Source organism: Taeniopygia guttata, chromosome 5, assembly GCF_048771995.1.
Source record: "Taeniopygia guttata chromosome 5, bTaeGut7.mat, whole genome shotgun sequence".
Classification (NCBI taxonomy): domain Eukaryota; kingdom Metazoa; phylum Chordata; class Aves; order Passeriformes; family Estrildidae; genus Taeniopygia; species Taeniopygia guttata.
Window position 1 is genome coordinate 52,361,343 of NC_133030.1, and position 15,581 is coordinate 52,376,923.

Sequence of the window (15,581 nt, forward strand, 5' to 3'; positions counted from 1 at the left end):
GATGCTAAAAGGTAGATGAGATGCTCTTTAGCTAGAGCAGAGGGGCTGATGCTCTGTGCCTCTTGAAAGAATATATGCAGATAAAATACCCTAATGTGAGAATGGAGAGAGAAATAGGGTAAGTACCAGCGGTGATCAAAATGTGAAATAAAATAGTGAAATAAGATGCAGACTAATCACAATATGAAGGACAAGGATACAAGATCTTGTCACCAAAAGTGGCTGTTAAGGTAAATTAGATTAATCACTCCCAGCTCTCTTTCTCTCCAAACTCCCCTAATTTTAAAGAAGAGGCTGACTCCTGTGAGGCTGCACGCCATCCAAGACTGCTGGACATTTAAAGTTATATACGTAGCATGCCTGCTACAGAAACACATCCTGTACTTCCACTTTCCAAGAAAACTGGGATCTTCTACTTGGTAGGTCTTTTCCATCTGCAGCTTTTATGAATCTGCCGAGGGACCAGTGAGCAGTGTCCCCCCTTTCCCGCTCAAGAAATATGCTACCAAACGCCAGAAGAAGAAGAGAGTTTAAGAGCTGTTGGCTTAACAGCGGTTTGTGCTGATCACACTCGAATCTTTCTGCAAAGGCGTACATGCAAAGAGAAAAAAACAACAACCACTAAGTAACCACTTCACATCTGCCATTAACGTTATTAAACTCCTTACAAGCAGTATCTACCCCACCTTCCCCACTACACACAAACAGACACACATGCCCCAGCTCTGCAACACAGCAACTAGGAGCCAAGAAGGCTCTCCTCTCCTCACTGCAGCAGCCACATTCATTCCTGTTAAGGGGTTAACGATTCATTTCCACTACTTCTCTCGAGAAAACCTACAATGAAAACATTGGCTCACGAAAGCGTTCTCACTGCCAGAATGCCACAGCGCGAGTGAAAAGTCCGTTTTGTTTTCATTACATCTCTGGGATTTCCGGCTTAACTCCTGAGCTTAGACACCAAATCCCTAGATACCCCACCCACCCAGTTTTTCTTCTTTTTTTTTTATAACATTTCTACTGCACAGCCCATCAATTACCATTTGGAGGGTGGGAGGGAATGGGGAAAAGAAACCATGCGGAAAAGGATGGTCTTATTCTCCAATAAGAGCACACAGGTCTCCCAAGACAAAGGTTACCCAGTTTCTCCTGGCTTCTAGGATTTTCTGCTGAGAAACATGGTTTTATTTCTATGCCTGGCCTCTCTCCTCTATTTCTTACCCTTTGGGCTCCCATCTCCCCACTCGGCCACCAGAGCCAGTGCTGAAAGTCAGCCCCAGATCTGTGCCCTTTGAAGTTATGTGACATGACATAGAAATCCAAGCCTTTCTTGTACAAAAAGTATGATTACTTCACAGGGTTGGTTTTTTTTCTCCAGTTATGATAGAAAAATGTTCCAATCTCAGAAAAAACCTAGAAAGGTTCAACCTTTATGTCACAGCTGATTTGGTCACTGTGTGTATAGGCAGCACAGTTCAAACACTGGCTGAGAAAGAAAAACAATCTATGGAAAACACATGAAGGGAGGCAACCTCATGCTACAGCAACACTTCTGTCCTGCTCAAGCAAAGGAACCATTTCTGTGCCTTTAAGTATTTATCCACCATTGGAGAAGAATGTCATCAGAGAGAGCTTTTCTCTTTTACAGTACTTCCACACATCCAGCTTTCCTTTAGCTACATCCCAGTCCAAAATTCCCCTGCAAACACATACAAATTCTTTCTTGCAGTCAACACTCCAACAAGCACAAGCATATTGCTATTTGTTGCATCCACACAAATGCCAAAGCAGTCCACAAGCTGGTTGGGCACTACTTTTACTTTGCTCTTAAAAGTTGCTCACAAAGTTGTCATGAAAAATGAGTCATGGCTGGCTGAACAGTGCCTTTTCACCATCCACTGTCACTGTTGCCTATGAAAATCTACCAATCTTTCCATAGTTAATAATAACCAGATATGCATATGGTTTCTGGACACATGACCCAAGTAATTTCACAAAAGAAATTAAATAAAGGCAAAAAGCTGCTTTGTTGGGTGACATTGTTAGTGGGTTCTAACTCTGAGTAAGTCCAGAGTTCTTTCATTGAATTAAAAGAGGCTAACAGCAGTGCCAACATGGTACAAACAAGCAAGTTTTGCTCTTAAAGAGTGCCTCCTCACAGGCATGCACCCCAGAGCAAGAAGACTGGATGTGTGTACTGAATGACCTTCTTAAATCCCCTCTCATCAGCCCGTAAAATGGCACTTCTGTCGAAAAGGTTTTACCCAGCACTGTCACTCATAAAACTGAAGATGACTAAGGCTAGGAGAGATTAGAGAGGGAAAAATAACAGCAGCAAGCTCCTGTTTCTCAGTATGGCACACCATGCACTCAGGGGCAGGTCTCATTTGTGCCACCCAGTCAATCCAGCATGGTCCTGCTGGTTTCAGGGGAATTATCCCACACGAAACAGGGGCACAGCGGGGTAAACTGTACCCCCACCATTCCTGCAGCCTTGTAGGAATCCTGCTAACCACATACAGGGCATAGAAGGTAACTCTGAAAAACAGGATGGTGAGAAGAACAAAACAAAAACCTAAGATCAGCAGGGAGAATCAAGGGCATAATATGCTCAGTATTTTTTTTTTTTAATCTGCTTTTAAAACTCGGTGTGATTAATTTCACTCGTTACTGGCAGATGCCAGGAAAGCCTTGGTGCCTGGCAAGGCCAGACCCTGGGCAGGACACAACTGGGACAAGCTGAGGTGGCAGCAGGGAGAGGGTGGTTGGTGGCCTCGGGCTGGGTCTCAGCAGAGGGTGTTGGAGTGGGGCCCCAGGGTGTGGTGGAGTTCAAACAAGGGGAAGGAAGCGTTTTGTAACTGGCAGGTTTCTCACCTTTAACTCTTGCTGGGGTTAGCAGGGTCTGTGCTGCCGCCTTGGTGAGAGACACTGGAACCATCGCCCTGTGGTTGCAGCCCTGGGGGTGGCGTGCTGACAGGCACCCTCCACACTGCCCTCTCTTAGGATCTCCCACAGGGGCACAGTCACGTTCCTTGGAGAGCCCCATGCTGACCTCTACCAGCAGCCTTAAAACTTTAAGCCATCAACATTTCAGCAGCCCTTGTTCAAGCTTGAAGCCTCAGCAAACCCAGGGAGGGCAGCTGCCAGTGCAGGCTGCTCCTGTGGGCTGCGGGTGCCCTGTCCCCAGAGCAGAGCCAAGCTCCCTAAGCATGCCCTCCACCCCCATCCAAGCAGGTGCAAGCAGGGCTCTGTGTGAGATCACCCTGCTTGTTTTTCTCTCCACACCCCAGCAAGGACCTCAACAAGGTCCCAGGGGCTGGAAACTTGCTCATTAACCCACTCTCAGGGCACTGTCAGTTGACACCTTCCTTGTGTCATGGGTCCTCCCCTTACTGTTCAGCAACACCAATTAGCAGAACTTGCTAAATACCTGCTGAAGCAGCAAAGGAGTAGGAGGAGGTGACCAGGTAACTCCTCTGCACTCAGGAAAACCCTAGCAGATTCAAGGGAAGAAACAAGCCTGGAAAAGCCTCATGAAAAGGATTGCAGCTGAGTTTCTCAGGCACTGTCACCACATACTTCTAGAAGCCTCTTTTTCTTCACATACTGTTTTCTCCTGGCCTTGCTTTTACAAGTCACTTCTGCAAGACCCATTACCCCAGGGAGGTTCTGGTAGCAGCACCTGGTACCATGACAGCCTTGGGAAGGGGACAGCCACCAAGCCCTGTGCCAGCTCAGCTTCAGAACACCTCTTCCCAACCTGTCTGATGTCACTGTCACAGTCCTTGGGTTGTTTCAGCTTGCCTTTCCCTCCCCTCACGTGTGAAGGCATCACGACGGCTGTCTGAGTCCTGCAGTTAAATATGGGTGCACGGGTCCATAATGGTACATTGTAAGAGAATGTCTCAGGGTAGGCAGCAATAATAATTAGCTGTCAAGATTTGAAAAAAGGATAATCCATGCCATTGAGTTAACAGTCACTCACACAACACACATGGATTTAACTAATCTTAATTTGGAGAAAAATAACAATTCTAAATATATCAAATAGCCCATTTCATGGCAACCTGCAGCGGTGTTTATCTCTGGCTTCCAGCACATGCGAGTTATTTAGTTTGTCTCACTGGCAGTTTTACCATTCAAAAGCCTGAAATGAACATTCATGGAGCAGGGGTTGCAGTTAAATCCTGCCTCTGACAGGGAGCCTTTTTTCATGATGCACATGTAGTACAATGTATGGAGCCCAGCACTGGTGGCCGTGACAGGATGAATGAGGAATTCCAATCAACCCTTTCCTAGCACTATCTTTGCAAAAATTAGCTCACCATCTTAGTGAACCTCTGCTGCTGCTGTAGTTATATGTTTGTGAAGGTCTGCTGGCCTGAAGGTGCAGACCTGCCAGTGAATCTGGAGGTCTGGTCCAAGTGGTGCCTGCTCCACAGAAGCTCCCTCCTCTTTGCTGGGCTTCTGTGAAATCACTCAGCATTAAAATCAAGCTGATTGGTACTTTTTTTTTTTTTTTTAACTTGGGTACTTTCAGATAATCCTGCTAGCAAACAGACCACAGGGCCATGGGGAAGAGATGAGATACCATCAGTGAAACGACAGTGGGGGCACCTTTCCAGGTCATTCTTCAGCCAGGACAGGTCACCTGGTTATGCCCAAGATCTGATAAATATGAAAGATAAAAAGGGGTATAAAATACAGCAGTGGTCTATTTTTTTCCAAAATACCTGCCAGCAGTGAAATAAAAGAAGCAGTGACCAATAACTGCTTGCCAACTCATTGGCCTGGTTATGTTTTGCTGTGCAACAATCTGGTACATCTCTTCGATACTATCACACCCTCTATACAAGAGGCAAAACTGATTTTCAAACAGGTCAGCCAATTTGAAAAACAGAAAAAAAAAACCTTTACAGGGCAGACTGCTCCTAAGCAAGTCACATCCTTCCAGTGCCAGCTAACATGCTACCACAGATCTTACGGACGGTGGTAACTAAATGAAAACACCTTGAAAACTTGGATTTGCAAGTTACCAGTCAGGGAAAGATGACAGATTTCATTATCAGAAGATCTTTAAAAGCTGATTGCAGAGACAAAGTTGCCTTTGTTTCCACTGGAATATAGAAATGTCTGTCAGAGATTTGTGCTACATGCATAAAAATTCTCGTGGGCTCCTGAGTTCTGCCTCAACGCGTCCCTCAAAGCAGCAGAAGGTCTGTTGTGTGGTCAAGAGGTATTCAGTGACTGGGGCAAGAAGAGCTACCAAGAAAGTAAAAAAAAGAGAGGAATAAAGACCTCAGACACCCTGTGCCAGGATGAATACTCAGCGCAGTTTCTGTATCCCAATATCCTTCACACCCAGAGCTACGAGAGGGACAATGGCAGCACTTGACGTACCCTCAGAGCATTCAGCCATGGGGAGCTGTAAGGTCTGGTGGCTTAGTCACACCACAGAAGGCTTTATAAATCATTCTGACCAAATAAGAAGGTCTGCAAAAGTAACACAAGATCAAGGAGAGAAGCTGAAACCTCTTCGAGGACAGCAGTGGTGGCAGCATATTTCAGGGAGCCGGAGTGGCGAGTGGGTGATTTCTGGTTTCCCTCTTCAAATATAAAGACTCAATTATCTTTGAACAGCTTGCTTTACACATGAATTGACACATTTATTTTACAATAAATAACTGAAAGTTATCTATGTTTCCTTTACTGTTAATCTACACAAAGAAATAATAAACAGAGCTTGTCTACAAAAATGCAACTACTGCAGTCCTCAGAATTCAATTAAGCTAAAATAATTAATGCTTCCACCATATTAAATTACTTTATACATTTGAGCCACTGAAGTTTTTTTTTTATTCTTTAATCTTTTTCGCCTTTTTATTTAATAAAAAAAAAGTTAGTTTCAAAGGGGGGGGCTGGCTAGGAGGGGAAAAAAGAACATGATTTGCTGTTAAAATGTAATGGTCTCCTTTAGCTGACACAGCATGTAGAGTGTTTTGTGCCTTTGATTAAAATAACATTTTAAATGCTTTGAACAAACATATCTCCCCATACTTCTAAGGGATTATTTTACATATTTCTTGGTGGAATAAAGAAATTCATTCTTCCTGTTGCAGTACAGAAAGGCTAAGAATATCTTTCGTCACATATAAAGTAAAAATACTGTAGGCTGTTGCATTATTACAAAAAAAATAAAAAAATAAAGGGAGGGGGTGGCAGGGTAGGAGAAAGCTGCCTTAGAGATTAAGTTTCCCTTTTATGAAATCGTATTTAGTCTCTTTTTTTAACAAATCTAACAACAATGCTCTACAGCCGCTCACTGGGAAATACCTTTAATGTTAAATGCAGATTCTGATTTTCTTGGCTAATGCAGAAAGCCTTTCTATTGAAATATAAATAAGGGGTTTGGTATATCCCACTAAAGCCTTTCCAGTGAATGACTTCTGTGGGTTTTTCATGGCTACCCTCCATGGCTGTAATGTGAGGCTTTTATCCTACTATTGAAAACTATCCGCTGCTAGTAAAAAAAAATATGGAAGGACACTGCACCTTTTTATCTCAGAGCTGTGCTCCTAATTGAGAAAGTATTATTACAGCACTGTTTAGTGGATGTCCCTATCTCCATGCACTGCTGAGAAAATGCCAATCAAATGATAAACCCTTTTATTTTTCTCAATTCAAAATCTTTCCTACATATTTTTCATTTGATATTCAGTTTAGTCTGAAAGAGATTAGGTGCTCCAGATTGGCTTTTAATTTTTTTTATGCCTTTTCCACATGTGAACATCTCCTTCATGACCTCCTATCCCAGCAGATTTTCTGAATGGCACAAGCTTTGGTTATGTTTTTGCTGACCCCCGGAAGCTGGGATGGGACAGCACCTGCTGCTCTGGGAGTAACCACTGAGGTACTATGGACTGAACTTGGGCAAAGATAAGTAAGAGATGAGCTCTGGACTGCAACTGCAGCAGAGCTCTCCTAAACCAGCCTTACTAAGCACTGCACACCCTCCACAAGGGGCTGAGTGCCATCAGCTTGCACAGAGATCACCAGCTGTTAGGAGTGCTCAGCACCACTCAGGCAGCCTTCAGCAGACTAGGGAAGGTCCTAAATACTTCCCTTCTGCTCCTACCAAATGGAAAGGAAATCTAGCCCTCAAATCTGCTACGCCATGATGTAGTCATATCTACCAAGAAACGTATTCACAACTGCAAAAGGATGAGGAAAGCTGAAAAAGGATGAGGAAAAGATGGGGTCAGGTCTTACAGTAGGTTTGTTTCCAATGCTACAGCACAGGCCTGCCACAGCTAATGCTCCTAGCGCTACCCCATGTCAGGGTGATGGCTGCACCCAAAAAAATACTCTCAGAAGAGAACAGTGTAGTCAATAATCGTTGTATGCCCTGTTGTAAAAGACAGGAGGACTGAAGACTGCAGCATTTTAAAGCCCACATCCTCACTGATGTGATGCCCAAGCCTGTCAGAGATGCTGGGAACTGGCTCAGACACCTCCAACACTAAAGGCAGAAATCTCTTAAGCTTCAGTTGTAAGGATAGGAGCTGCTCACCTGCCTTCTGGGGATCCCCTCATGGGAGCATCTCTACCACAGCTAGGATCCTGGACTGTCAGATCTAATCCCATAGGACAATTCCTAGATAAATCGGAATAGTGGCAGCAAAGGCAGATTGTCACTGGTCTTCTGTATGGGATACAGTCAGTTTGAACAAAAAAGGCCTTTTTGAGGGGAGATCCTGCTGTGTAACATAAAACCCCCACTCACTAGCAGGGAGGAGAGTCATCCTTTCACCACTGCAGAGGGGAAAAACACCCTGCTTGATGGAAGCAACCCCATGCCAGGCACTCTGCAGGAACCACTGCGTACCACCTCACCTAGGTGGATAATCATCACCTCCCTGCCCGCGTCTGAGCGGGGGAGGTCCACTGAATGAATGTTAACTTCACCACATGTGAAAGTTTTAGAAAAAGAAATGCCTGCAATTTGCTCACCCAGGCCAGCCTGTGCTCTTGTGTCCTTATTCAGAAGGTCTCTTTGGGGTGTGCATGAGAGTGGAGGTGTTACCCACCCAACCCAAGCCATTTAAGGACACCCAGAACAGGCAGCACAGGCAACAGTGCAGGCCAGGAAGCTGACATCTACCCCAGGGAATGAAAAATGAAGGATTTAATGAAACCCTGCTTTAGCCCTCACAAAAAAAAGTCTTCTTCCCACTACCAGTCAGTGGGAAGAGGATTTTTCCTAGGATGCAGCCCTTCCCAGTGAGTCTGCATGTGACAAAGGGTATGGGGAACAGGACTGAACTGGGCACCTCACCAAAATACCTTATCCCTCTGCCACTGCTACTTGCTTAAGGATGCTCCTGAAATGTTTTCTGACCCAAATTGTCTGTTTTTTCCCAGATGTACAGACTGCCCCTTAGCTCTCCCAGCTTCCTGAGAGGCCCCTTTCTCCAGCAGCTGGCCCTGCACAGATAGCTACAAAGAATTAAACAGGAGATGGACAGCCCTGCAGAGCCGTGAGAATCCTCCAGATGGATGGCTCCTATAAAGACGTGTTGCTGAAGCCTGTTTCATGGCACTTTCTAGAGGACTCTAGTTAAAAGATTACCTAGGCAAGTTGATTGAGTGTAAAACGTGCTGTACCTGCAATGTTCTCCTGCTTGGGGCAAATTCCTTTTGTAGGCGTGAGAAGACGGTCTTCTTCATCGGGTGTGACTTGGATCCCGATTTCCACTGGCTCTGACACTTTCCTGAGCTCGGCGCGTGAGGAGGGGGGAGGGCTGCTCTTATCCATGCTCTTTTCATAGCAGACACCACCAGTGCCATTGCACTGTTTTCTCTTGTGCTCTATAAAAACCAAGATGTCTCCCAGTGGGAAGTTCATCTGACACTGTCCGCAGGTTAACAAGTCGGGGTCTGTCCCGCCTGCGGCGATGCTGATGCCGCCTGGGTCTGCTATTGCCAGGCCCTCGTCCTCGTCGGCCAGTGCCGGTTCCACATGGTCAGCCTCTGCTTTGCATGGACAAGGAGAAAGGGAGGAAAGGGACAAGGGGAAAAGAGAAAGAGATTGCTTTGAGCGTTCACAGACTCGGAAGGATGCATCACCAGAGGCCCAGCCTCCCCCCACCCCCCTCAAAGGAGCCAAGCCTGATTAGATCTTTCTTTTATTTTTCAGCTTTTCCGCTCTCCCAGAATGATTTCAATATATTTTGCAACCAAGCCTGCCTGAAACAAAATGGAAAGGCTGACCTGGCATAGCTTTCTTGACAGCTCCTTCCCACTGCTGCCAGCACTACAAGGATATCAGCAAAGAGCCATTTTGCAAGCGTTCGAGCCCCGAGTCACATTCTGAAATAGTTCCTCTCTTTTTATCCCACCTTCTCATTCCCTCCGCGTCTCCCAGCCATCTGGCCAAGGCCCCATCCAGCAAAGCTTGTGCACCCAAGTCTTTCCTTCTTTTTCAGGGAGAGAGTGAAAGCTTTTATGCACCAAGCTAGCAGGACTGGGCTCCCCGTGACATACAAAATTAGTACCACCTTGTCCCATTACAGAGTTGCCGGCAAGATTAAATGACCACCCATTAGCAGAAATTACAAAAAACTGCTTGCAAGACTAACATAAGCAGACTATGGTCTCATGAGCAGTTAAGGCATTTCAAAATTGTGTACAGTAGGAAAGGGAATGAAGCACTTATTTAACATACTGGAATATTGGCTGAGTTTGAAATATTCCACTCTATTTTTCCAATGCCAAAAACCCTGTCATTGCTATATAGGCTAATAAAAGTTTTTTTGTTTAAATCTTGTCCACAGACGTGTTGAATTTCCTACCTTTACCCCCAAAGACTGGGAACGAATTTCTGGTTGACCTGAATAAGTTTCTAGAAAATATGCAACTTCTCATTTCACAATTAATAAAACACAATATGTTTTAAATCAGTATTTAGAAGATAATTTTTACACTATTAAATAATTGTGGATGACAATCCATTTCTGGGCAAAACATGGTTTTATGTTTGTTTTCTCTTGTTCTGACATGTAACTGCCAAATCATACAAACCTTGGACTTTACTTAGGCAAAATTTCCACTGTCTTTTGCCTAAGGCTGGTTTGCCTCTGCAAGGACTATAGGATTTAGGCTGAACAAAACAGAGGAACTAACAGTATGTAAATCAGTGACTGAGACCTCTAATCGAATCAGGATTAAAGGAATAGGAGGAAAAATGTTCTCTATTAGTTTCCTCCTGGATTTCCTGGGGAAAGTAAGTAACACAAATATCTCAAAGAAGTAGGACTGTGATAGACAGATGTTATGATTCAGACCTGGACGCTTCTCCATTCTGAAAACAAAAGGATTTTTGTCGCACCCACAGCAATTGCAAAAAAAACCCATAAAAATAAAACAAGAAACACATAGAAAAGGGGCACGAGGTAGAAGGTGGAATGCATTGCCTGGCAACAAAAATGGTTAAGCCTCGAAAAAAGGTAGTTTAGAAAAAGAATCACTCCCATTTTTGCCTTCCAGAATAAATAACTGATCAGCAGATCTACCAGCTGTATTACAAGTTGCATCAGAGCTCTCTAAAAGCAAAGCAGAGAGCGGCGGCAGCAGCGACAGCAACAGCAGAAAAGGACAGGGACCCCAGAGAAATGCCCAGGCATGGACCATCCTGCTGGAGCCAACGATGGGCACGAGAAGGCTTATGCTTCCCAACTCACTCATTCTGAAAATCATTAATTACCGTTTTCCTCTTAATCTAGGTTTAAAAGGAGTTTGAAGACAATACTAAGCAATTAATTCAGCAATTTATATCATGAAAAGATGTCTCCTTGCCATAGTGAAATGTGACTATAACCCTGTGCTGAAAAGACACTGCAGGGAAGGCAGCGGATACCCGCAAACAGTGTGTCACGATGCAAAAGGTAATTATTTAGTGTTGCAGCTCCCCTTAATGATCTAACATTCAGCAATATTGTTTATATTGAAGAGAGCTTGCACCTTTAATTACCAATTATATATACATCATTTTAGAGCCAAAAGAAAAGGACTGTGAAAAGGGTCTTTTAGAAACTTGCACGCAATTTGTAGCCAGAATTCCTATTAAGGGGGAAGAGTGTGTCAAAATATTTAAAAAAACTGTACAGAGAGGCACACACAGGCACGAAGATACACAAGTGGGAGATGGGACAAAGAGCTGGAAAAGACAACACGAAAACAAGCACTGAACCAAGGGTCGTAAGAATAAAAGATGGCACGAGGGAAAAATGCTTGTTACTAGTTTCACGAACATTCCTGCAAAGCCTTTTGATTAAAGTCTGTGTCTTAAATTACAAAGGCTGCATTTTGGCATTTATATATATGTAACAAATATAAAGAAGAGCACAGATCTCAACTTTATTATCTTTTTGATGTGAGGATTTATATTTTTTTTGCCTGTGATTTCGACTGTGCTCTTCAGAAAACATAGCAAAATTGCTGCGATTGATAAGGGTCCTGACCAGGCATCTGTGGAAACATGAAGGAGGTTTGAACAGCTAAACTGTTACGAATTCTTTCTTTTCAGTTCTGCACTTCATTTGAATATTAGTTAAATCCACATATGCCTATTCGCTTACACTCGATCACTCTCTCTTTCCAAGGACTCTGCAATGGCACTTTTTTAAAATAACATCTGGTATTCCTTCATATTTTGGCAGTCGTCACATCACCAAAAATCAGCTTTTCGTTTTCTTGGTACGCCGAGCCCTCGTGATCAGTAGTAATTTGGTTTCAAACTATTAAAAGATTTTTTTTTACTCAACTCTATTTCTGATTTGAGCTTAATAAATCATCAATCATGAGACCAGCTATTCACCCAACAATGCAAAAGCAATATTACATCCCCTTATTCACAACATGGAAAACAGACATAAAAGAATGAAAAACAAAATACTGAATAGATCTTCAAATGCATTTTATCCATGTCAATTTGCATTTATTTATTTTTACTCAGAATAAAAAAAAAAAAAAACACAAGAAAGAAAAGGCTTCCTATTGACAACTCAATTAAGCCATTAAAAACCTACATTCAAGTAACATTACAGGAGAGATTTAAAACCCACAAAGGGAAAAAGAAAAAAGCCTGCAAGTCCAGCCCATAACGCATTGGGTCATGCCTGGTTAATACAACAGCCAAGATCTTAGGCTGTTTAAGGAGCCCTTTAATACCAGTGGGGCAATTTAGGCCAGTCTCAATCTAAAGTTCTGACTCTGCTTGTGTCTGTGGGTTTAAAATGAGTCGCTTCACATTATTTGAATTTAACTCTGTGGTTTTATTGCTATTGTTGGTAGATGGGTTTAGAGGTAAGAAGGTATTTCTTCACAAGTATTTATTTTAAATTAATTTATATTTTTAAGAAGAAGAAATTAGGCCACACAAAATAGGAGAAGGGAAAACATCTCATGTCGCTTACATGGGAAAAGTAAAAAAAAAAAAGCAAATTAGTTATTTCCAGCCAGGACTCGTGCCCTGGTTCTTTCAGGCGTGTTAAGGTGTGCCCAGTATTTTCCCTATATCCAGAGATTCCTACACAGAGGATTGCTTTGGCATTGCCTGTCTAGGGAGCACAGTGAGTTGGCAATGGGCGATCTTTGGGGACATGAGTGACACAGTTGTTATAGGATGGCTTTGTGAAATTAAGGCAACCGGACAATCTAAATTATTTGCTTTACTCAAAAAAAAGCATTACACTTGCTGACTGGACTCTAAGCAGCATCTCCAAGGTCTCTGGCTGTCAACCACACCAAAATACAGTGGACAAACCCCTTAATTGCATTAAGACACTGTCACAAAGCCACCAGCACTCCTACTCCAGTGTGGTGACATCATTAGAGCATATGTGCCCCATGCAAACAATGCTCTCATGCCCAGTAATAAAGTGAATGCAAATGCTAACTACTTTCTGCCTGTCAGTTGTCTCAAAATCTTACCCACTAATAGTGGAAAAGACTGCTTTGCTAAAAGTCATTTCCAAAGCTTTAAAGGACAGATGCTTGTTCACAGAGTTTGGGTGAGGCCGGGTCCAGACAGCAATCATTTATTTTCTTGTCTTTTCATTGCTCTGCAGAACCAGGGTAAAAAAGGATCTAGAAGTTGCCAACCTATTCTTTGCCTTATTTTTCTTGTTCTACAGTATCAAAATGAGTCAAAGGGGGCAGAGGAAATGTTTTGGTGTTGGGCCAAAGTGTTGTGTGTGAAACTTCCCCCCCGTGGCTACTCTCTGCACAAATCAATAACGGGGTGGTGACAGTGGCTTCACTGCAGAGGTGCTGCCGAGTGCCCTGCCTGCCCTGGCACCCTGCCACAGCCTCTGCCCACCCTTGTGTCCACCTGGGAGACAAGGCACAGGCTACTCCAGAGGCTACCCTTTTCTGGGATAAGCTAGGGGAGCCCAGAGTCCACCATGGGGACACAGTTCCTGGTGGCCAGGTACGGGATACTGCCTAGCAATGTGCTGCAGCACGTCAAGTGCACTGTTCTCCTCACAGTCACTGCTGTCTTGAAGGCACAGGCAGAGACAGCTCAGCCTAGTTGAGGAGTGAGCACAAAGGACTGACTTGCTCTTCAGGGTGTTGGCCCAAAGCAGGCCTGAAAATTATGTCCCTTCAATCAACACCCACATGTCACTTTTACTGCAACATCAACATGCTTAACGGAAAGTAGCTCGAATCGCACGCTCTCTGGCTGGGTTATCACCGAGATCGGTGTCAGGATCCTTGCTGCACAAAGACTAACGCTGCTCAAAGCGGGCAACGCGGCTCTTCGCCGTCGAAGTTTATCAATAACCGGCTTCCAGAGCATCCCAGCAGCTCCCTGTGGCCACAAGGTGCAGAGCTGAGATTAAGCCTACATATTGCACCAGCATCACACTCAGCGGTACCAGGCACCGCTTATCTGACAACAATTTTTAATTTTTCTGAAGGCTGCAAAGCAACTGTTTGTGGCATTTAAATTTTCCCTAAATATAAGTCTGAGACCGAGTTTGCCAAAACAAGACAACTTGATGGAGAAGCCCCCAAAACTCAGGGGACGGCAGTCCGCCTCGCTTTCCCAGGGACTCTCCGGCATGTGCGGAGCGCACAAAGGCAGCCGGAGGAGCGGCGGGCGAGGCTGTGCCCCTCCGTGCCGCGGAGGGGGCCCGGGCAGCCCCCGGCGCTGGTGCCGGCGGCGCAGCGCGGCAGGTGCCGGGCCCGGCGGGCGGGACGGAGCCGGCACCGCGAGGGGAGCGGGCGAGAAGTGACCCCGGCGCTCCAAGGCTGCAGCACCCCCGGGGATGCGAGGTGAGGGACTGCGCTGCAGCACTGGCACCTCAGGCTCCTTTTGCAGAAGGCCGAGTGTCTCAGAAAGCAGTTTAACCCTCTGTACACACCTGAGACAGAACAAGCCCAAGCGCTGCCACAAAGAGCCGGTCAACACATCAGGATTTAGAGAAAAGAAGAAGGGAAACAACATCATAACCGCGCTGGACCCAAACAGGACAAAAGACAAGAATATCCAAGAATCTGCACAAATCTCCAACACTTGTCAGATGTTATTTCTTCAGAAACTATGTACAGTGGTACGGAATAGAGTAGTGTGTCTCTTAAGTAAACTATACATTCATAAAAAAAATATTTACTGCTTTTGAAAGCAGAAAATGTATGGGCTCTTCTATAGACTGCAGAAGCTGTAAATCTCTGCAGATAAAACGGGATGTGATGATGTGATATAAAAGCACTCTTTGTTCCCCAGTGAATACATTTGTTTTATTTAAAACTAAACGACAACCAAGGAGAGAAAGGAGTGCTCGGTGCCACAAAAGGAGAAGGAGCGGTATTTGGGTACAGGCTTTCAACTGGCATAGAAAAGAATACTGGAAGCAGAGATTCTTACCCAAGGATTTAAAAGGCATGATCAAAATTAAGTAATTAGTTTTGAGCATGTATTAAACACACAACAGATCTGTTCTTTTCTTAAATATCTGACTTAAAAGAGACTGCATTTTTCAATTGTTTATGGCACACTGTTGCTCATATACGATTTTCTTAAGCTTTTTTTTTTTTTTTTACTTTCATTGAAGCATACTCATTATAACATTCAGCGAATTTATGGCTTCTTCCAGTGGCTTAGTAAAAGGGGTCATAAAAAAGTTAAGTAAACCAGTATGTTTTTTTCCTCTCCCTTAACTTTGGATTCCTTTTTTGTACTGTGCTGTCTAGTGCTTAGTCTTTGGAAAGTACCTTGGGCATATCCAGCACTCATACAAATTATCAGCTGCTCCAGGAAAAAAACAAAACGGAATTTCTTGCACTGAGGCAACTACACAAAAGACTTGCATATGTCAAAAATACAGAACTAAGTCCCTGTGAATGCTGCACCATTAATCAAATCCCCGATCTGGTGTCACTTTTGCCAGTAAAATGATTATATTCTTCTAACCCCCTTCTACTGGCGCGTGCCTGCAATGCATGAAGTGTGTCCCTCTACTTTAATTTGTTTTCAAATAGCCTGCTTTAGGCATTTTTTATATATCCTTTGAAAG

General features: G+C 44.1%; 1 protein-coding gene across 8 annotated transcripts in view; it reads right to left on the bottom strand.

The window, feature by feature from the left end:
* The window catches only part of BCL11B (BCL11 transcription factor B), a 98,192-nt gene that overhangs the window by 74,199 nt on the left and 8,412 nt on the right, over window positions 1-15,581 (bottom strand). For 4 of the 8 annotated variants that reach the window (XM_072930394.1, XM_072930390.1, XM_012574317.5 and 1 more), the window contains exon 2: window positions 8,665-9,033. In XM_072930394.1, the coding sequence (XP_072786495.1) occupies window positions 8,665-9,033 (369 nt within the window). The remainder of the gene's footprint in view (window positions 1-8,664; window positions 9,034-15,581) is intronic. The other 4 variants (XM_030274951.4, XM_030274954.4, XM_072930392.1 and 1 more) reach the window with 1 other exon arrangement.